We start from the raw sequence: 23,422 nt of genomic DNA, 5'->3' as shown, positions 1-23,422 counted from the left end.
AGCACTTTCAAGAAGAAGCCCTGACATCGATGAAGCAGCCCTGACGTCAACTAGATCGAAACTCGTTTCCATTTTCCGTTATGTGGATTACACATCTGCCATCTGGTCCCATGAAAGGGACAAAATCCTTGACTTCCTTATGCATATGAACTCTCTGCATCCCAACATCAGATTCACTATGGAGACCGAAGCAAAAGGAGGACTATCATTCCTGGATGTCATAGTCAAAATAAGAACTGATGGCATCCTGGGCCAAGGTGGTATTGGACAAAAATGCACACTGACCTTTATCTGGATGCAGCCGTCTGCCACCAACCTGTGAGGAGGAATGGAGCACTAAAAACTAATAAATATGGCATGTACCATCTCACGACACAGAAAGTCTGCCCTAGGAACTGGAACACCCCACAACTGTGTTCTGAAAAAATGCTTACTTAAAATGGCAGATGAGGCACTTTCTCCACCTTACCTCTACACAGAAAACTTTGGAAACTGAAGTACTCACAGGGTAAGAGGTAGCCTCTGCCTTCATACCACACATTCTTGCACTATCAGGAAAAATTGGACGCATGCTGAATAAGTCTTTTGCCACCCAATAAAACACGGGCATTACTGGAGAGAATGAAAGATTACCTTGGTTTGCAGAAGGCTGGGGTATATCAGATTCCATGCCAATGTGTCCAGTAGGACAAACAATGTGCACCATTGACGGCTAATGCTGAGAACATTAGTGGCACGCCTGACTAATGTATCCCAACAAGTCAGCAGTTGCATAGCAGTGTTTGTCTAAAACTTAGGCGATGGTATACAAACATGCCAGGGTTTTTGCATAGACTTCATAATACTGGCACAGCATCATTATAGAGGCCACTGAAATTCACATCAGGAACAATCTCATTATCCTGGACTCTGGCTGTAATCTGAGCAAGGCTTAGAAACCAGCACTGGGTTTAAGTAAGAAGATACTCAGCAAACACAATGATCTGGCAGCTAGGACAGATGGAGTAACTACACCTACACTACCAGAGATGCCTATGCCATTGCCTCCATTGCTGCCAATGCATTCCCTTGGGCACAGACTGCGTAGGATGCAGGTCAACTGGTATTGGGTGGAGCAGAAATACATTAGCTGTGTGCTCCAAGGAGCTCAGTTTTTCAGCACACTTTATGATGACAGCATGTCTGATAACCAAAATATTGTGTCTGTTGGACACTATGAATTGGCAGTACATCTAACACTGTTTGGTCAACAAATACGTCAGGAAAAACTGAAGAATTGCTGTTCATTGTCATTTCAAGTATAATCTCTATCTGCAGCTTTAATCCTCACTGAGAATTTAGTGGTAATTATACTAGTATAATTTTGATTTTGTTAGAAATCAGCAACAGAGTTTGAGTGAGCTTGGTAAAAAAAGAGGGTATTATGGTAAAACTTACATAAGGCATGTACTAGAGTATTAATCACATAACAAGTAATGATGTAGGTATTAGTGTTAGTGATGTTGAGAAGCAGCTAAAATTGGTGAAATTTAATAAGACATCAGGCGTAGACTGAATGCCCATCAGATTCTACACAGAGTTTGCACCCTAATTAACTCCCATTTTAACCATAATATAGTATAGACAAAAAAATGTGGTTAAATTGCTTAGAGGAAAGCACAGTCACTCCTGTCTACACAAAGGGTAGCAATGAGAGATGTGTTCAATGATTTTGAAAGTAAGACATTGTCAACTGACCTGAGTAAAAAACTTAAGAGATTTTGGCTGTATGTAAAATCAGTAAGTGGGTCAAACTCATCTATTCATTCTCTCAGTGACCACACCGGCACCAAAATGGAAGATAATAGATTTGGTCTTCCGAAGTTGTTTCACTGCAGAGGATCGTAGCACTGTCCCTCCTTTCAATCGTCATACGAACTTCGAAACTGCAGATACTGAGATAACCGAATGCACTATTGAAAAGCAGCTATAATAGCTTAGTAATGAAAAGGTGTCAGGACCAGATGAGATACCTATAAGATTCTATAAAGATTATGCAAAAGAACTTGCTCTCTTTCTAGCAGTAATTTATCGTAGATCGCTTGAACAACGAAAGGTACTTCACGACTGGAAAAAAGTGCAGGTCATTCCCATTTTTAAGAAAGGCCATGAGACATATCCACACAATTATAGATCTATATCGTTGCCATCAATCGGTTGTAGAATTATGGAACATGTTTTATGCTCAAGAATTATGACAATTTTGGAAAATAAACATCTCCTCTATAAGAATTAACATGGATTCTACAAACAGAGATCCTGCGAAACTCAGCTCGCTATGTTCCTCCATGAGATCCACAGTACAGTGGACAACGGTGCTCAGGTTGATGCCGTGTTCCTTGATTTAGTAAGGCATTTGACACCATCCTGCATTGTTGTTTAATGAAAAAAAGACAAGCTTATGTAGCATTGGAGCAGACTTGCGATTCGATTCATGACTTTCTTGCAGATAGAACTCAAAATGTTGCTCTTAAGAGAACAAAATTGACTGATGTAAAGGTAATATCCAGACTACCACAGGAAAGTGTGATAGGACCATTGCTGTTAACAATATATATAAATGATCCAGTAGGAAGCGTTGGGTGCTCTTTAAGGCTATTTGCAGATGATGCAGTTGTCTATACTAAAGAAGCAATGCCAGAAGACTGTAAGAATTTGCAGAATGACCTGCAGAGAATTGATGAATGGTGCAGGTTCTGGTAGTTGACCCTGAACATAAATAAATGTAACATACTGCACATACATAGGAAGAGAAATCCTCTATTGTACAGCTACACTATTCACGACAAACAGTTGGAGACAGAGTCTGCCGTAAAATATCTAGGCATAACTATGCAGCGTGATCTTAAGTGGAATGACTACATAAAACAGATAGTGGGAAAAGCAGACACCAGACTCAGATTCATCGGAAGAATCTTGTTGTTGTTGTTGTTGTGGTCTTCAGTCCTGAGACTGGTTTGATGCAGCTCTCCATGCTACTCTATCCTGTGCAAGCTTCTTCATCTTCCAGTACCTACTGCAACCTACATCCTTCTGAATCTGTTTAGCGTATTCATCTCTTGGTCTCCCTCTATGATTTTTACCCTCCACGCTGCCCTCCAATACTAAATTGGTGATCCCTTGATGCCTCAGAATATTCCCTACCAACCTATCCCTTCTTCTAGTTAAGTTGTGCCACAAACTTCTCTTCTCCCCAATTCTATTCAATACCTCCTCATTAGTTATATGATCTACCCATCTAATCTTCAGCATTCTTCTGTAGCACCACATTTCAAAAGATTCTATTCTCTTCTTGTCCAAACTTAGTTATCGTCCATGTTTCACTTCCATACATGGCTACACTCCATACAAATACTTTCAGAAATGACTTCCTGACACTTAAATCAATACCCGATGTTAACAAATTTCTCTTCTTCAGAAACGCTTTCCTTGCTATTGCCAGCCTACATTTTATATCCTCTCTACTTCGACCATCATCAGTTATTTTGCTCCCCAAATAGCAAAACTCCTTTACTACTTTAAGTGTCTCATTTCCTAATCTAATTCCCTCAGCATCACCCAACTTAATGGGATCCGAATGGGGGACTATTTTACCTCCGGAATATTTTGCCCAAGAGGACTCTATAATCATTTATTCATACAGTAAAGCTGCATGCCCTCGTGAAAAATTACGCCCATAGTTTCCCCTTGCTTTCAGCCATTCGCAGTACCAGCACAGCAAGGCTGTTTTGGTTAGTGTAACAAGGCCAGGTCAGTCAATCATCCAGACTGTTGCCCCTGCAACTACTGAAAAGGCTGCTGCCCCTCTTCAGGAACCACACGTTTGTCTGGCCTCTCAGCAGATCAGATACCCCTCCGTTGTGGTTGCACCTACGGTACGGCTATCTTATCGCTGAGGCACGCAAGCCTCCCCACCAATGGCAAGGTCCATGGTTCTTGGGGGGGGAGGGGGGGGGAAGTACTTGTTCACCCGATTCTTGAGTATTGTTCATCTATCAGGTACGACAGATAGAGGACACAGAGAAGATCCAAAGAAGAGTGGCGTATTTTGTCACGGGGTCATTTAGCTAGCGAGAGAGCATTTCGGAGATGCTACACAAACTCCACTGGCAGCCGTTAACAAGAGAGGCACTGTGTACCATGGAGAGTTTAACTACTGAAATTTTGGGACAGCACTTTTCAGGAGGAGTCAGGCAACATATAACTTCCCCCCACATACTTCTCGCAAATTAGAGCCAATACAGAGGCTTACCGACAATCATCCTCCCCGTGCACTATTCATGAGTGGAACAGGGCTGGAAGGATCAGATAGTGGTACCAGAAGTACCCTCTGCCGTACACCATTAGGTGGCTTGCAGAGTACGATGTAGATATAGATATGATCCACAAACCTGCCACTCTATTTCACTGATGAGCAGCTGTTGTTGTAGAATCATAGAAAATATTCTGAGCTCAAATATAATGAGGAACTGTGAACAGAACGATCTCCTCCATGCTGACCGGCATGGAATCCAAAAACCTTGGTCCTGTGAAAACCAAATTCTCATATGATATTCTGATAGCAAAAGATCAAAGCAATCAGTTGGATGCCGTGATTCTTGATTTCTGAAAAGTATTTGACTTGGCACGACACCAATGATCATTACCAAAAATTTGATTAATATGGGTTTCAAACAAAATTCATACCCTGATTAAGAATTTCTTGGCAGGTAGGATGCAGCAGATTATCATGGATGGAGAGTCATCAAAAGAAGTAGAATTAACGTAAGGTTTGCCACAAGAAAGTGTTCTGGATCATTGTTCATAGTGTGTATCAATGACCTGGTAGATAATCTTAATAGCAACACAGGACTTTTTGCAGATAATGCATTTATCTATAGTGAATTTCTATCTTAAAAGTTGCACAAATAACCATTCAGATCTTGATAAGATTACAACTCTGTGCAAGGATTTTAAATGTTCAGAAATGTAATATTGTCCACTTCACAAAAGGCAGGAAAATTGTATTCTGTTACTGCGGTATCAATGAGTCACATTGGAGTTTATCAACTCATACAAATACCAGGAGGCAACAATTTGTGGGGATATGAATTGGGATGATCACTTAGGGCCAGTCATAGGTAAGCCATGTGTCAGACATTATTTCATCGATAGGATACTGGCAAAATAATGCAGGATATTAGAAAACTCAAGTATGTCTAAAAAGAAGATTGTCTGCAAAACTCTCGTGCAACCCATCCTAGAATATTGCTCAAACCAATTAGGAACTGAATGTTGTCAATTCAAGTATTGGATGCTGCTCGTCTGCTTAGAGCTGTGACTCACGTGTGATTCATTTGTTTACAATGTAAAACTTGCACGTGCCCTGAGATTTAATGTTATCTACGGTTATCTCAGTAACTGGGAAAGCTTTGATTGCAATTTATGTGAAATGTGAACAATATGTACAATTTACGTTTATTTTGGTTTGAAAGTGAACCAATTTTGTTCTTGGAAATGAAATTTTTGTTCATTATGGCAATTTCTTTTAATGATTGAATGTTGTGTTCCCTCTTATAGTTATCTGACAAACACATGTTGACTCTATGGTATATTCCCTTGTTTCTTGTATTGCGTATAATCTGTTTGATTAGTGATTGTGCTTTGTTATTTTCTCCAACACGATTCCAAAATAAATCTCAATAGTCAGATATTGTTGGGTGAGCTAGGTGATGTTGAATCAACTATTAAATTTTTCCAAATGTTAAGTATTATTGGTGAATGCTGTGATTGTCACATGTGTGGCGATAATATGAGATTGACAAATGTACTGTGTCAATGTTCTTCCAACAGCTACATGTGGCAGGTCACCATGATAATTTGTGGTGGTTCATCAGGTGCAGAACATTGTTTGGAAGGTTGCAGCTAAGTCTTTATTTTGTTTTAATGTCAATGTACCATGTGTGAGTGAAATATGCCTTGCATGAAACTAATGTGTTGAGAATTTATTAAGTATAGGGGATCGTTAGGGGGGCAGGAGTGATATTAGAAGTAGGCCTAGATGAGTACTGCTTTGATAAGAGGAAGAGCAGTAGGGGGCATAAAGTCGTTGGGTTTTTTGGGGCAGATACTTGTGGTGGGGATGGTGATGATTTTATTTATTTATTTTTTTTTGGGGGGGGGGGCATTGTTGGTAATTGTAATATGCATGTGTTGATTTCTTTAATAGAGGAAAATCTAACAGTAGGAGGGGGGGGGGGGGGAACTGTCATGTCACAAGGGTTTAATATCATGTCAGATGGATTTACTATCGCATCAGACAGGTTCCCTTTATATGAGGGATTCGGCAGTAGGGTATATGAACACCTTGTTTTTAACCATAATACTGCATTTAAGGACTATAATACTGGGCCCTGTGGTAATACTTTTGAAGGCTATTGGGTGGCGTTCAAATCTGTTGTTGATTGAAATAAAAGACAGTTTTCTGTTTTATAGGCTCATCTTCAGGCTCATCTTCATAAGTCCTGTTGGTGGAGAAGTTTTATTATTATTATTTATTATTATTATCAGTGAGGTGGGGTGGGATTGTTTATTCCTTCTTTATTGTGATGAGAGGGAGGTTTGGGAAGAAGTTCTTTCAGATATGGTAGTGTTTTATGTAAACTGAGGCATGTGTTCATATTGTTTCTGTGATTTTAAGTTGTTTGGTGAATTGTATTGTCCACTGTTCGTTCTTTATTTTTCTGCATTACATATTTATGATTCTCAACCTCTCATTCATGGGGAATTTTGTGTATGGTTAGTTTGGTTTTTGGTGTTGTTGGAGGTTCTTTCATCTGTGTAAGATTTGGCCTCTGCTTAACAGAACCAGTGGGTTTTAAGCTGTGCTGATGCTGTAGATATGTCCTTTCGCTAATTTCCATGATTTTTCGCTATGTATTTCTGTCTTGCTTTGAGCTATGTAGGTCAACCCGTGTCATCAGTATCACCTTTCATCAGTTTTAGGTTTTTGTTATTGGGGTCTGTCATTCAAAGTGTGCTATACAGGTTAATTCGTACTGCTGCTACAGCCCTTCGTACGTTTTCGTGATTTTTTTGCTGCGTGTATCTTTCTTGCCTTTTGGTTTTTTGTAGAGCTACCAGTTTTAGGATTTTTGTTCTGGTATCAGTCTTTCAAGCTGAGCTGTATGGGTCAAGAGATGTTTCAGAAAGTGATGCAGCTTGTAAACCGAAAAGATTTTACTGAACTTTATTCAAAGTGATTTTATTCTAGTTATAGCTAGTTTTTACCTGTTTAGTGTTTTTCCCTCCTTTTTGTAATTAATTTTGTATTATTTTCATTCTGCAGTTGGTATTTTAGATTTTAGTTTCTCCCCATGCAAAGCACCCAATTTCTAGCAGTTGTCCTGTAAGCTTCAATATTTTATAAGATACTATATTTCTGGTTTGTATTTTCTCACCATGGCAACTTCTAATGTCCTTGGTTGCCAAGTTGAAATCATATTTGTAGCATCTCAGGGCTTGATATGACATCATAGGTCAAAGCCATCAGGTGGTATCAAACACTCTTGTTTATCCCAGGTATTTGTACTCAGGAGCTTCCTGACAAATTAAGACCTGACTAAAACATTCGTCTACCACTCTCTCTCATACTTCTCCAAGGTCCACAGAGGTTGCCATGCACACCTGAATGTGCTAATATCTGTCAGAGAGCATATGGTGATGAATTGGCAAGCCACAGCTTGCTCGTTTGTTCAAGACTTCAATGTTGATACTGCAGTATGTGCACGGTGAAATTAACACTCGTGGTAAGTAATGACAGTGCAATTAGCTCATGCCTAGAGAACTTACTATCAGTGCTGGTAGCCTACCAACTGAGCAACCACGGGCTGGTGTATTTTGGTATGAGCTATCTGTTACTATTAAATTGAAAACGTAAACCAGTGAGACTATAGTGTACTGATCGACTTGTCACTTATGGTGGTTTTCTTATTGTAATTTGTTTAATACATTGTACGTCATATATTCAAGAGCTGGATTACACTTGGCTGCCAAACGCAGCCTTGTAAATATAGCTTCGTCCAGTTGAAATACTAACTGAATGCAAAAGAACAAAAAGAGGAAATAAAACAAGAATGGTAAACAACTTTCATCTTCTGGAACTTTTCTTTTAGTATAACTGCACTGACTTCATCGGCATTCATATATCCTTCACCAACTACTTTGCACATAAGAATACCTGACAACCGTCCTCCAGCATTTGCACATATTTGTAGGCTTTCTATTTCATCTCGTTGTAGATATATACGGCTTTTCATTTTCACTCATGTACTACAAATATATGAGATTTAGTGGTTACTTTTCAACTTACATCTCATTGCCTCCACACCAGATTAGACAATCCACCACACACTGTATACAGTAAATAGCTAAATATGTAAATATTTGTCCCGCTTTTCAACAGATCTTGACAGCTGACTGACACTCAGGCGCCTCTAGTGGCAGGGAATGGAAGTATCAACAAGTGAGTAGAATTGTGGCGGGATGATGTATAAATGAAAACAGAGTGGCAAAAATAACAATGGCTTTGCAGAGTCAGCAGGGTGAAATTGACGAAGATTTTGTTTTCACAGCCCGTCTAGACAGCGTGAAGAATCTCGTAATGCTACTGAGAGCCATCCATTTCAAAGATGTAAGTGAATTTAATAGTTTGGTAGGACACATACGAACGAAAACATTGTTGTATACCTGAGAAAAACTGCTATAATTCGACTTCTCATTGGTGGATTTGAAAACCAGTTTACGGAAAATGATGTAGCTGTGTAAAATTTTGGAAGACAATTCGAAACAGGAAATACCATTACTTTCCTTGGACTGTTATTTGATATGTTACGTGAATTAAGATTTTGATTTGTTTGCAGCATGCAATAATATTTATGACTGACAGAGGACTCAAAGTTAGTGTCGAGGATAGCAAGTGTGTACAGTTGAGCGCATTTATACAGGCAGAAGTATTCGAGGTATGTATCTGTTTGTATGAAATGTTTCGTGGTGTACATCTTTCCTAAGCTCACTACAAGACCTAATCATTAACTCCAGGAATATACATTGACGGAAGAACAAGTCGTATTGAAAATCAATCTAGCAATCCTAATTGAATGCCTTAATATATTTGGAAGTCATAATACAGCTTTGAAGATGTCGTATAGGAAATACGGATTCCCTCTGACCCTTCTGTAAGTACTGTTTACAATATGGGATTACATTACATTAGTCATATTGAGAGGCCCCTATGGATAGAAAGCATTGGTTGTATAACTTGTATCTCATAAATAACGTTCTCTGGACTATTAAAGAAGTTATAAATTTACATTTTATTTAATTTAATTGCAGTACATTGAAATGTTCAAACATCATGAAAAACTGTTACCTGTATATAAAAGTGAAACTTCTAATAATAAAATAACCTAAAACATTTAATTTAAGAGTTTCTATGGAGATACTTTTTAAAGAAGCAGAAATAGGCGCTCAAGAGTAAGTTGTTTAATTCAATCTTGAGCACCTCTGGCCTACAGTATCTACATTACATGTATTAAATATGTGTTCTCATTTGGGATAATGTTAATCCCCTTTAGTCTTTGTAAAAATTATTTAGGTCCGAGTGTTGTATCCATGCATATCACTCTGAGAAATATTGGCAATGGAAAAAGATATTAATGAATAAACACTTATGTTTATTGATGGGGATTCTGTGGAACGGTATAGAATTAACACCAGATATAATTCTCATAGTGCTGTTCCTTATTCTGAAAATACTGACCCTGTAAATTGAGTTCCACCCAAAAATTATTCCATAACTGATAAATGAGTGGAAATATGCAGAATTAACATGTTTCTTCATTTCTAAATCACCTGTAGCATTTATCATTTGTACTGAAAAATCACTAAACTAAGGCACTTTCATTGATTCTTGCTGGAGATTCCCATTAAAGTTTTGATCCCAGGATCTTAATGCCTTCTGCTTCTGGTAGATCATGTTGGAGGAACCTACTTCTGTAGGTTTTGGAGTTCTTTAAGAAGTACTGTGGCTGCTCTTATCTGATTGGCATGGGCCTGATACATTTTGCTTTTTGCATTCCCGTAACATAAAAGCCATGAATGTATTGTGTCTACTACTTCATTATATTGTAACTGTAGCTATTATTTTAACCACAGTTGTGGAAAATAGTATAAAGGCATGGATATTTGAAGGAAAATTAACATTATCCATTGGATGCAATGATATGAGATCCAGTATACTGACAAATCCAGTCAAGTGGTATCTCATTCAATGTCAGTAGTACAGTGTACAACAATACGCCAACAATCCATATGGTTGCGGACGGTATAAAGGCAGTCGACTCTGTGCAGTGTTAGTGTGTATATACGTGCCTTTACTGCAGATGTGGAACAGACACCATTAATGACAGTGCGTGTGGTATACATAAACCACAATTATGATGGTGCCACATAGTGGTAAAAAAGCAAAAATTGGCCTGTACAAGGAAATGGGACACTCTAATCATCAAATCTCTAAGAAGTAGAACTGTTCAGCTACAGTGGTTGATAATTTCATTAGACTGGGCACACAATATGGACAAAACGGATAATATGGGTAAAACAGAAAATTTTCTACTTATTGAAATGTTTACTTTGGCACAAAGCAAGGGCCACCAGGGTGGCCACAAGTTCTGGAAATTGGAGAATATCAGGGAATTTCAAGTGTGTCAGGGAAATATCGGAGAAATTGGGGGCAAAAAGAGCACTGGAAAAATCTCGTTGATCTCATTTCATCAACATGATGTGACATGTGAATAACTCATACACAAGTGGACTTCAACAATGGGCCAAAACTGCATGCCATTTCTGTGTCTCTAACAGATTGAGCCTGCCGATCTGAAGCCCATTACTTCCCACTAATATGTAAGTCGTGCCCATCAGATCTAGTCTCACCGATCTGCCTGCAGTCTAGGTCAATTTGTGTGTGGCATATTGCAGTGGATTTTTATGGTTAATCCAAGGACTCAGGACTGCGGTGCTCCTCAACAGGTCAGAGGCCACGGGTGTTGGATTTCATGAATTGCGACCGTCTCACCGCAAGTACAGTGCAACGTTTTATAGACAATTAATTTATTCTAGTACATTTTGGCACTTTGTAAATCATTTATATATTAGAAAGTATGGACAATAAGAAGAAGAAAATTACGGTAGTCGCTAGCAGTTTGTATGCTATGTATTCACATATTTCTCGAAGAAAAATCACACAATACCTGTAAAATAATAGACATAACACAGTGACTAATAACTGATAATAACGAACATTGTATAACAAACATTTTATTGGTGGTCATCCACAGTGTTGGTTTACACAATTCTTCCCTGCCTAATACATTTCTTTCTAGAGGCCTACTTTTTTCTAAGGTTATTTCTGAAATCAATGAAGGCATTTTAAATCTGTATTGCAACTCCAAGGAAATCCATATTTTTGTCACAAATTAGTTTTGTTTTATTGAAATAATATAACAACAGTGGTCTTAATGGAACACATACATCATTTGTCTTGCTTTCTCCTTCTAAAAACTGCTGATTACAAAAGATGTTAATGTTAGGACTTAAGATTTATGCTCACACGGGGGAGAAATCTACCCAGGGGCCCAGCCTTTGCAGTTCCCTTGCTGAATGTCTATCGTCTTGCTGTTCTTTTTCCATTCCCTTGGGGAACGTATCTGAGGTGTTTTTGGGAGTGTTTTGCACTTAGCTGACATAAGAACAGTCTCATCACTGTTTTTCATTCCTTTTTCCTTTCTTCGTTCAACTACTGTCCTTCCTCCGCTTCGACGTTTGAGGCTTCTCTTTTTTCTTCTTCCTCCCTGTGCGCTCCTGAAGGCCAGCCCATGCATCTGACCCGTAACAGGTGATTGGGTAACACATAATTCCCAGCCCCGGATCGACAGGTAGGGTTTCCATGCATCTCCTGGTACAGGCTGTAATCTACCCCTCCCTCATATCATTTGTTGTTTGTCACTGACTTCATAATTAACTCTTTCAATAAGCTTCCAGAGGAATAAGATTTACAATAAATTTTTTATGTATCTTCTTTTCTCGTAGTTGGCTCCTGTTCTTCATGTCTAGGGGCTGATTTTTAATGCTGAAATTTTTGGTATTATATGTTCTCATGGTTCCAATTGACGTACATAATGCTGAAGTATTGCCTGGGCAGTAATTTCAGTTTCTGTAATTTTTATTCTCTCACTTTTTCCTATCTCACACCGTCTTTACAATTTCTACTTCAACAAAACCAAAAATTCCATTGTCATTGTCAAAAGTAAAAACACGTCCCATCACATCTGATGCATGCCTACTACTAATCCATTCTGTGGTGCTAACAATGTTCCAAAGAGTTTACAGATTTTCTTGACAAATGTACTCTGCCTTCAGGAAACAGAATCACATCCGTGTGACTGCTTTGAGCTTTTGCATTTCATGCTGGTCTGTTTTCATGTTCCTCCCAAGTTTGGCATTCCATCTCATGAGGGAGCCAAGCTGCTCATACGGGATGATGTTCATAGTCAACCCATCTCCCTTACTACCCATCCTCAAGCTGTCGCAGTTCGTCTTTTCCTTTCCTCACTTGACCTTTTTCCTTTGTACCATTTTCATCCCTCTGTCATTCGATGACACCAGGGTTGTCTTCCTCCAGCTTGTTGGGCAGCTACCTCAACCATTTCTGCTGCTTGGTGACTTTAATGCACACCGTCCCATTTGTGGTTCTCCCAGAACCTTTCGGAGAGGTGCGCTCTTGGCTGACCTTCATAATCAACTTAATCTTTTGTGCGTTAACAAAGGAGCACCCACATTCCTATCAGACTCGTCGTGCACCTATTCCCATTTGGACCTACCCTTCTGCACTTCTCATCTTGCTCATTATCTTGAGTGGTCTGTTCTTTCTGTCATCTGCTCGAGTGACCATTTCCCATATGCTATCTGTTTACTGACTCCTACCTCACCTTAGTGTACACTCAAATCGCAGCTTACTAAGGCCGACTGGAGGCTTTACTCCTCCCTGGTGGCCTTTGACGGACACCATTTCCCCAGTTGTGATGACCAGGTAGAATATCTTACAAACATAATCCTTTTCGCCGCAGAGTGTTCCGTTCCTTGTCCTTCCTCTTTAACAGGCTGTTTCCCCGTCCCTTGGTGGACTGAGGCGTGCCGCGATGCGATTCGCGCGTGGAGACGTGCTCTCCACATTTGTAACCATCATCCTATGATGGCAAACTGCTTCCATTATAAACAGATACGTGACCAGTGTCATCGCAGTCTTCAGGATAACATAAAAAGCTAGCCGACGGCTTTCTGGGACCTAGATCTATTCCCCAGTTTTCAGCCTGACAGTAGCAGACGATGCCATCGTCAACCCTATTGCTATCACCAACACCTTTGGCCACCATTTTGCGGAAATTTTGAGCTCCTCTAACTATCCCCCTCTCTTCCTCCATTGGAAACGATTGGAGGCAGCTCATGCAATACCCTTCTCATCTCAGAATCATGAGTGTTACAATGCCACCTTTACTATGAGGTAGCTAGATCATGCAATCATTTCATCCAGATCCTCTACCCCCTGCGGGTCCGGGGTAAGAATAGGCCCGAGGTATTCCTGCCTGTCGTACGAGGCGACTAAAAGGAGTTTCCACCGTTTCGGCCTTCCATGTGATGGTCCCCCTTGGGGTTTGACCTCCATTTTTCAAAATTCTACAGAAGTACGAGCCTTTTGGGGAAGGACACCTTACGTGGTGTACCACTGGTCCTAAGTGCACTAAGACCTTGGCACTCAGCATTGCACCGGCGTTGTAACCATACCCACTATTCCTCAAATTGGGCCTAAACGCCTGATGGGTTGTCCAAGTTACGCCCATAGTGCATCTCCATCTGCCCCAGCGATCATGATGGACTTTCCATGGCACCAGAAATCCAGCACGGTAGCCAGCCCGTTGTGGTGGGGTCGTCATGTACCCTCTAGGCTGTAGCCCCCTGACAACACAGGGATCGTACTGCCGATACCTGAGCTGCACCCTCCCCACGTCGGCCAAGGAGTAGATGCCCGTCTCCTTGGGGCATCAGGACTCCCGGCAATGGTCATCCTGCCAGGTGGCCCTTGTTGCGGCTGGGTGGCGCCCGTGGGGAGAGCCCCTGGTCGGAGTGCGTGGTATCGGGGCGGACGTTTCGCAGATGAAACGTCAACACGTATCAGGTCGCTCTGCGGCTGAGTCTTTCAAAAGAAAAGGTACCGTTTCTAGTCCTGGTTCTCCTGCCCTTTCCCCCTTGGCCACTCCATGGGAGGAGGGACAGGCCCGCCGGCTTGGGGCGAAGTACTTCCCCCGCTATTTGGTCTGTTCTCGAACCGATTGGGGGACATTCGCCACCTCCAAGCCCATGTTCTTTGTTCAGCACATTGAGGACATCTTCGGGGAAATCGAGGCTCTCAGCAAGATGCGTTCAGGGTCCGTTCTTATCAAGACCACCTCCGCCACACAGTCGGTGGCGCTCCAGGCGTGCGACCGCCTAGGGGACATCCCAGTATCCATTGTCCCACATCTGGCACTAAATAGGACGCAGGGGGTTATTTTTCATCGTGACCTCCTGCTACAATCTGATGAGGAGCTCAGGGCCAACCTGGAGCAGCGAGGCGTGCATTTCGTTCGGCGAGTCCAGCGCGGCCCCAAAGACCGTCGCATCGACACCGGGGCCTTCATCCTCGCCTTCGAGGGGGACGTTCTCCCGGAGAAGGTAAAGGTGATGTGCTACCGGTGTGACGTGCGACCTTACGTCCCGCCTCCTATGCGCTGTTTTAGGTGTTTGCGCTTTGGGCACATGTCGTCACGGTGTGAGGCTGAGCCCCTTTGTGGCGATTGTGGACGTCCTCTTCGTGAGGAACATACATGCACCCCACCACCTCGGTGCATTAATTGTCCTGACGTCCACTCGCCTAGATCCTCAAACTGCCCCGCCTATCAGAAGGAGAAGAAGATACAAGAAATCAAAACTTTGGATCGGCTCTCTTATTCTGAGGCGCTCTTCTCAGGCGTCCATCGGGGAAACGTTCCGGACCCCAGCTTCCGAGGTCCGGCGTTCCAAAACGGACCCCGCGCGTGAGGACCTTCTTCAGGTCCAGCCCACCATCCCTGTGCCTACGTCTTGCGACCGGAGCCTTCTACACTAGTCCTGTCGAGAGTCTTTATGCTGAAGCTGCAGAGTTACCATTGACCTACCGGCGCGACGTACTGCTGTGTCGGTATGCCTGCCGGCTGTTGTCTATGCCCGACCACCCCTCTTATAAGTCCTTCTTCGCCGATTCTCTCGACCGTCAGTACGGGTTGTATGTCTCTGCCCTGCTGCCCCCCGGAGTCCGCTTCCGTCGCCTGCTTCGACAATTGGATTTTGCCCTCCGTACCACCTTCAGAGAGGGTGAGAGCCCGACACCACCTTGGCTCCAGGCTCCGGTTCATATTTATCTCGACCTCAGCTCACTCCCGAAGGAGGGTACTCCGGCTGCAGTGTATTGCTCACGGTTTGTCGAACTTTGTGCTCGCCTTGCCGGTCACACCTTTATTTACACCGATGGCTCCAAAACTGACGATGGTGTCGGCTGTGCCTTTGTCGTCGGGGCCGCCACCTTTAAATACCGGCTCCTCGACCAATGTTCCAGCTTTACGGCCGAGCTTTTTGCTCTCCATCAGGCCGTTCAGTATGCCCGCCGCCACCGCCATTCCTCGTACGTACTCTGCTCTGACTCACTCAGTGCTCTTCAGAGCCTTGGAGCTCCCTATCCGGTCCATCCCTTGATTCAACGGATACAGCAGTCCCTCCATTCTTTCGCTGATAATGGTGGTTCTGTCAGCTTTCTGTGGGTTCCCGGACATGTAGGAGTGCCTGGGAATGAGGCTGCGGATGCTGCAGCCAAGGCTGCAGTCCTCCTGCCTCGGCCAGCCTCCCGTTGTGTCCCGTCATCTGACGTTCGTGGGGATGTATGTAAGAGGCTTGTGTCGTTGTGGTGGGATGCTTGGTCATCCCTCCAAGGAAACAAGCTCCGGGCAGTAAAACCGCTCCCAACTGCTTGGACAACATCCTCCCGACCATCTCGGCGCGAGGAGGTCCTTCTGACCAGGTTGCGGATTGGGCATTGCCGGTTTAGCCACCGCTACCTGCTCTCCGGTGACCCAGCCCCGCAGTGCCCTTGTGGTCAGGCATTAACAGTGCGCCATGTTTTATTGTCGTGTCCCCGTTTTAGTCAATTTCGTGTTGTCCTGTCCCTGCCATCTACTTTACCGGATGTTTTAGCTGATGACGCTCGAGCAGCTGCTCGTATTCTGCGTTTTATAACTTTAACTGGCTTGTCCAAAGACATTTAACCTTTTTACTTATTTTATCTGCATCTTTGTCAGGTCCTTCTGGTGGCCCCCATCCCCTTGAGTTTTAACAGATTCCATGTGCTCTAACAACAGTGACTGGGCGCTAATGACCTCAGCAGTTGAGCGCCCTTAAACCCAACCAAAAGAAAAAAAAAAACCAGATCCTCTGGCCCAGGGACAGACACTGTTCGCATTCAGATATTGCAGCATGTTTCTCTTGCAGGCAAGCACTTTCTGCTTAATATGTACAACCTCATCTGGGCAGAGGGCAATTTTCCCAAATGCTGGCATGAAGCCACTGTCACACCCATACCTAAGCCCGGTAAGGACAAACACCTTCCTTCTGGCTACCACTCCATCTCTCCAGCTGTGTTTGCAAGCTGGTATGATCCATGCCCGGCCGGTATAGTGACTAGAGTCTCGCAATTTACTAACCACTACACAGTGCGGATTTCAAGCACGCCATTCTCCAGTTGACCATATTGTCCCTTTGTCCACCCATGTCATGATTCGTTTTTTGTGGAAATCCCAGACTGTGGCCATGTTTTTCAATTTGGAGAAAGCCTAAGGCACTTGCTGTAGGACTGGTATCCTCCATACTCTCTACACGTGGGGCTTCCGTGGTCACCTGCCCCATTTCCTTGAGGAATTTTTAAAAGACAGAGTTTTCAAGGTACGTTTGGGTACTGCTTTGTCAGACACCTTTATCCAGGAAAATGGTGTGCCTCAGGGTTCCGTCCTGAGTGTCATCCTCTTTGCTATCACCATTAACCCTATAATGGCCTATCTCCCGCCGGGCATCTCCGGCTCCCATTTTGTTCACGATTTTGCCACCTGTTGCAGTTCTCCACAGACCTGTCTCACTAAGCAGCCTCTTCAGCAGTATATTGATCGCCTTTACTCTTGGTGCATTGACAATAGCTTTCGTTTTTACACTGACAAAACTGTCATTGAATTTCTGACAGTGTAAATGGTTTCCCCCACCACGTTTTACATCTTGGGCCTGTTGCCCTTCTGTTCTTTGAAACTATGAAATTCTTTGGGCTCCTGCTTGATGGGAAACACTCTTGCTCCTCCTACAAGTCTTACCTGGCAGCCTGCTGTACATGGTCCCTCAATGGTACTTCCCAGGGTGCAGATCGAACTACTGTCCACTGTTTGTAACAGTCCCTTGCCTGTTCGAAACTGGACTATTGGGTGCTTTGTTTACGCATGTGCACGACCGTCCCTCTTACACCGTCTCAATACTATCCGCTATCATGGCATCCGTTTGTCCACTGGCGCCTTTTACACTAGCCTGGTTGAGAGTCTATATGCATAAGCCGCTGAACTACCACCGTGACTTTCTCCTCAGCAGGTATGCATGCCATATGTCTGCCTTGGCCACCCATCCTATGCCTCCTTCTTCGATGACGTACTGGAAGTGCCAGTATGGGGTGTGCCCCTCTTCTCTGTTGCCTACTTGGGTTCACTTTCGGCTCTTGATCCAGCAGGTTAACTTCAAGCTCCCTGCAACTTTGTGGTGGATGTGAACTGTTCACCACCTTGGCTGTATGCTGCGGATTGCGTTCACCTTGGCCTTAATTCGCTTCCTAAGGACACTATACCAGCCTTGCTCTATCGCCTTCAGATTCACAACCTTCTCGTGGAATTTCGTGATAACACCTTTGTGTTCACTGATGGCTCTTGGACTGACCATGGTGTCAGGTGTGCCTTCATCATTGGTGCCTACATTTTTTGGTATCAGCTTCTGGGACACTGTTCAGTATTTGCAGCAGAGCTCTTCGGAGAATATCAGGCTACAGAGTACATCCGGTGAACACAGGCTTTTCAATTGTGTCATCTGCTCGGACTATCAGCACCCTTCAAAGGCTCTGTGCACTGTTCACTGTCCATCTCGTAGTGCAATGGGTCCAGGAAAGCTTGTGCTTGCTCATTCTATAGAGCCACTGTGATGTTTATGTGGATTCCTGGTCATGTCGGTCTGACGGGAAACGAGGCTGCTGACCCTGTTGCCAAGGCTGCAGTCCTTGTACCTCAACCCACTAGTTCTTACATTCCTTCTGATGATCTCTGTGTTGCCGTCTGTCAGGAGGTGATGTGGCTGTGGCATCACCACTGGTCCTCCCTTCATGGGAATAAACTTCAGGTTATTAAGCCTTTCCCAGCAGCTTGGATGACCTCCTCTTGCCCCCGCCATTTTAACTAAGTTGCGTATTGGGCACTCCTTTTTTAGCCATCGCTATTTGTTAAGTGGCACTCTCCCCCACTTTGTGCACCATGCGCCCAACTTCTAACTTCTGCCATTTCCTGATGGAATGCCCTTTTTTTGTCCAGTTATGTTCCTGTTTGCGTTTGCTGTCTGAGTTATTGGCCATTTTAGCGAATGACGCACGGGCTGTCGACTGCGTTTTACTTTTTATCCGTCATAGCAGTACCGCGAAGGCCATTTAATTTTTAGGTCTGGTCCTCCATTTCTCTAGTGCATATTTTATAGACCTTTCTCCATGTCCCTGTTTTTAGCTATCTTCTCTTCTGTTGTTGGGGATTGACATTATGACCCTGGTTGTTTTTGTGTCCTACATCAATACAGAACAGAAAGGGGGGGGGGGGGGAGAGGAGAAGTACAGAAGTCCTTTCATTTTTTTTTCAACTTATGTCTTTATTTACCTTGAGATCTCAAAATTTGTCAGGGAAAAATGCTAAAACTTGTCTGGAAATCAGGGAAATATCAGAGAATTTCACTCGGGGAAACTTGTGACAACCCCTGGCCGCAAATCATTATCCTTCTCAGCTTGTTGCTGATGTGCAATTGCCAGTATCTGCCAGACATGCATGACAGAGTTTGTCAGAATGTGATAAAGTAGTGTCAGTGATGAGAAGTAGTTTAATTTAGATGATCCGGATGGATTTCAGAATTATTGACAGGGCCTGAGAACAGAGCAGCAGCAGGTGAGAATGAGCTGGCATTTAGTTGATGAATGATTTGGGCAGCCTTCTGCATGAAAGATAAATCAAGCACTGCTTGGCTGAAAACTAGAATGAGTTCTAACATTTTCAGTGAGGTACCAGAGACAGAACTGATTAGAATGTACGAGGACCTGAGGGGCGATAGTGTAATATTTCAACAAGATAATGCATCTGTGCGCTAGAACCAAAATGCGGTTTGAAGATAAAGCTATAGATATCTTGTCCTGGCCTGCACATAGTCTGGATTTGAACCCTGTGGAGAACATCTGGGGAATACTTGCAAATTGTGTTTATCACAATGGAAGGCAATTCGTATCCATAAGTAAGCTGAAAAGTGGAATATGCAAAGAGTGGGCAATAATTTCACTGCAAGAACAACAAATCTAACAAAATCAATGCTGAAGAGAATTTGTTTAGATAATTAGGAAGAATGGAGGTTGGAAAAAGTACTAACAGTGCAATAACACAAGAAGACACTGAGTGCCTTTATACCTATTTTCAGCCAGGGAATGCAACCGTCTTATTTTGTTACTCGTGTTATGGAAGAAACTATGTAATCCCATCATGATTATTAATATAAACTGTCAGTTGATAGTCCTTTTTGAAATCCAAACTGTTTGCTTGTATGCATGTTTTCCTGTACTAGGTATTTGCAAAGTATGTTGTTCATAATTTCAAACTGTTTTGAAAAAATGGAATGTGTAAGTAATTTTTTACTAACATTTTGGCTCTTTTTTTTGTGAAGCGGCTTTACAATAGTGTGTTTAAAATAACCCTGTGAAAGTATGAGTATGAAAATATCCATCACAAAGTTCAGTTGTACAGCATTTAATTATTTTACTGTCAATTTCATCATAATGTCTTGAACATTGATTTATAAGTTAAAGAAATCTGTATGAATGTTAAAAATAAGAAAAAACAAGTTACTGTGGAAGTTTCCACTTTCAGATTAGAAGAGGATGGAGTTGTGACAGATTGTAGCATTCGTACCCAGGAACCAGAAGAAATGTTGGATTTTGATATTGAAAATGCACATGTACTAAACAAAGTGATAGCTAGAGCTGATAACATGAAAGATGTTCTAACTGAATTGGACTCGACTAGTGAATTTGTTGAACTTTTATTGTCACCTGATCCTCCCTACTTCCGTCTTGCTACAACTGGCAATGCGGGTGATACAAAGGTAATAACAAATGGAATTTCACTTCCACCACATTTTAAGACACCATATGCCTCTTATTAATTTCTGTGTTGATCAAGCAGTGGATATTCCTGTTTGAAATAAAGACGATATTACGAAAAGGATAGAGTGGAACTCGCCATATAGAGGAGATATTGAGTTTCAGGCAGACACAGTAAAAAGACTGTTATACATTAAGCCATTCAACCAAAAGACCTCCTTCTCGAGTACACACACACACACACACACACAGAGCATATTATGGGCATACACATATAGTTTATAATTAAGATAATATAATAATTTAAATGAGTTTAGAGGTTTTTTTCTTTCAACTTCTTAAAATTTACTTGCTTAAAAAATTCTGATGATGAATGTAAATAGTGATCTAATGTGAATGCTCATGGTGTCCTATAAGCTGATGTTCTTATTAACATGAACACAATACAAATTAGTTTTTATTTAACTCTTTAAAACACATTCTTATGTATGTTTATGAAGTCGCAGAATATAAATGCAGTAGAGTGAGGATTTATAATCAGATGTGGCATATTTTCTTTCATGTTGCATTTGTTTTCAGTTATATGTCTAGTATTTGAAACGTTATGCAGACAAAAGCCCAAACAATCTGGTCCTTATAAGCATTAATTATGCTGCAGTTTAGTCATACAGGTCTTGAAGGCTTCTGCTTCAATAGACTTACTGTAATGATTTCTTAAGGACTGTGTCACTATGGTGTCATTCTGTAAATTTTTTTTACCAAGAAGCCTTTTTTGTATTTAAGTTGCATATCTCTCAGTTTATTTTGTAATAAAAAATGCCTGAATTCAACTTGGGAGGTTTTTTGAAAGACCATAACCCAGGGTATGACTTCAAAGTTCACAGGGACAAGCGTTTGTTAATTGTTCTTTAGATCACATTTACAATGAATGTTATTAAGTTGAATTGCACATATTAACAAAGTAAAACACACACGTGTTTCAATGTCTTTGTGTGATAGATCACTTTTGTTAGAGTGGCAACATAGTGTAGGCTCTCTGTAGTGTTCATATGCAGTTTGTATTGCCTATCATCCAGTCATCTGGTGTGGGGGGGGGGGGGGGGGTCTGTAAAAATAACTAATTATTTTTATTCAATACTTCTTCTGTGATATATAAGCAGTTGTTTGTTAGTTAGTTTCATGTTACATGGATCATTTTGCATGATAAATCATAATAATGTGGAATGAGTCATTGTACATTCACATCGCAAATTGATTTCTAAATATGGCTACATGCTGAACATTTATAAGGTGTTTTCTTTTATACAGATATGAATTAGTAATTCCTACCCATTACCTTTTAAATATTACAATAATGGCAGTTCATCTATGGAGTAGAAGTTGTCGAGAAGAAAATTTTTCAATTTTGTTTTCAAATTTTACTTTGCTGTCTATTAGACATTCTATATCATCGGGTAAGTGATCAAAAATTTTAGTTGCATTGTTGTGAACCCTTTTTTGTGCTAAAGACAACCTAAATGCGAAGTAATGAATGTCATTTTCCTTGTGGTATTGCAATTATGTAGATCATTGTTCCTTTTGAACTGCAGTGGATTATTTACAACAAACCTCATGAGGGAAAAATATAGTGTTAAGCAATAGTCAGAATGTCAGCACTTTAAACAGATGCCTGAAAGATGAACATGGGTGAGCACCACATTTTTTTATACAGCGTGTTTTTGAACAATGCAGACTCTTTCTTTCTTCAAGATGAATTCATTCCCTCAGAACCTTATTCTGTACGACATTACTGAACAAAAATATGTCAAGTTACTGATTTATCTCTCCCCTGAATTTGCAGTGATTCTAAGTGCAAATGTGGCTAAGCCAAGTTGTTTTAGGAGTACCAGAATTTGCTTCTTCCAGTTTCATTTCTTATCTAAATAGACACCTAAGAATTTCAAAGTTTCCACCCAGTGTATTATTTCATCACCACATATACAATTTATCATTGGTGTAGTCCCTTTAGATGTGAGAAATGACTATGTTGTGTCTTTTTAAAATTGAGGGAGAGGCCATTTGCAGAAAACCAGTCAATGATACTTTTTAGAACTTTGTTTACCATTTCTTCTGTTTTTCTATTGATTCCAATGCTAGTGTCTTCTGCAAAAATAACTAATTCTGCTTGTTGTGTATTAGGAGGAAAATCATTTACGTATTTGAGAAACAGTAGTGGACCTAAGATTGAGCCTTCGGGAACCCCATAGGTGATTTCTACCCAGCTAGAATAATGTCACCATACTACATTGGTTGAATTGCTGAGTACAGATTTCTGCGTTCTTTTGGTTGGATATGGCATAATCGTTGGTTTGCTGTATCATCGATCCCTTGAAACTTCAATTTATTTAGGAGAATATTGTGATTCACACAGTCAAATGTCTTAGACAGGTCACATAAAATACCAACAAGCACTGTTTTGTTATTCGGTGTTTGTAAAATTTGGTGGGTGATAATGTAAATGCCATTCTTAGCACAGAAACTCTTCTGAAATCCAAACTAGGTTTTGCTGAAGGTATTATTGTTGCTCAAATGAGGTACTATCCTAGAAAACATCACCTTCTCAAGATGTTGGAAAATGATGTCAGCAGTGAAACAGGTTGGCACTTACTGACATATCTCCTATCACATTTCTTAAAGAGGTGTTTGACTACAGTATATTTCAGTCTCTCTGAAAAAATGCCTCGAGTTAGTGATGCATTACATGTTTGAGATAAGACTGGGCTATGGAGAAACGTTTTTGCTCTACGCTGGAAGACACTTCTGCTA

At 41.6% G+C, this 23,422-nt stretch overlaps 2 protein-coding genes across 6 annotated transcripts in view; one reads left to right on the top strand and one right to left on the bottom strand.

The window, feature by feature from the left end:
- Nucleotides 1-8,513, bottom strand: part of LOC124545059 (F-box/LRR-repeat protein 15-like) — a 73,929-nt gene extending 65,416 nt beyond the window's left edge. Inside the window, exon 1 of the mRNA XM_047123852.1 lies at nucleotides 8,390-8,513. Within this exon, the coding sequence (XP_046979808.1) occupies nucleotides 8,390-8,396 (7 nt within the window). The 5' untranslated portion in view covers nucleotides 8,397-8,513. The remainder of the gene's footprint in view (nucleotides 1-8,389) is intronic.
- Nucleotides 1-23,422, top strand: part of LOC124545060 (cell cycle checkpoint protein RAD1-like) — a 59,760-nt gene that overhangs the window by 1,623 nt on the left and 34,715 nt on the right. For 3 of the 5 annotated variants that reach the window (XM_047123855.1, XM_047123857.1, XM_047123856.1), the window contains exons 3-7: nucleotides 8,483-8,542; nucleotides 8,652-8,710; nucleotides 8,940-9,038; nucleotides 9,118-9,254; nucleotides 20,385-20,619. In XM_047123855.1, the coding sequence (XP_046979811.1) occupies nucleotides 8,527-8,542; nucleotides 8,652-8,710; nucleotides 8,940-9,038; nucleotides 9,118-9,254; nucleotides 20,385-20,619 (546 nt within the window). In that variant the 5' untranslated portion in view covers nucleotides 8,483-8,526. The other 2 variants (XM_047123854.1, XM_047123858.1) reach the window with 2 other exon arrangements.

Source organism: Schistocerca americana, chromosome 8, assembly GCF_021461395.2.
Source record: "Schistocerca americana isolate TAMUIC-IGC-003095 chromosome 8, iqSchAmer2.1, whole genome shotgun sequence".
Lineage (NCBI taxonomy): Eukaryota > Metazoa > Arthropoda > Insecta > Orthoptera > Acrididae > Schistocerca > Schistocerca americana.
The sequence above is the reverse complement of the archived record's forward strand: the minus strand, read 5'-3'. Positions and strand labels throughout refer to the sequence as shown.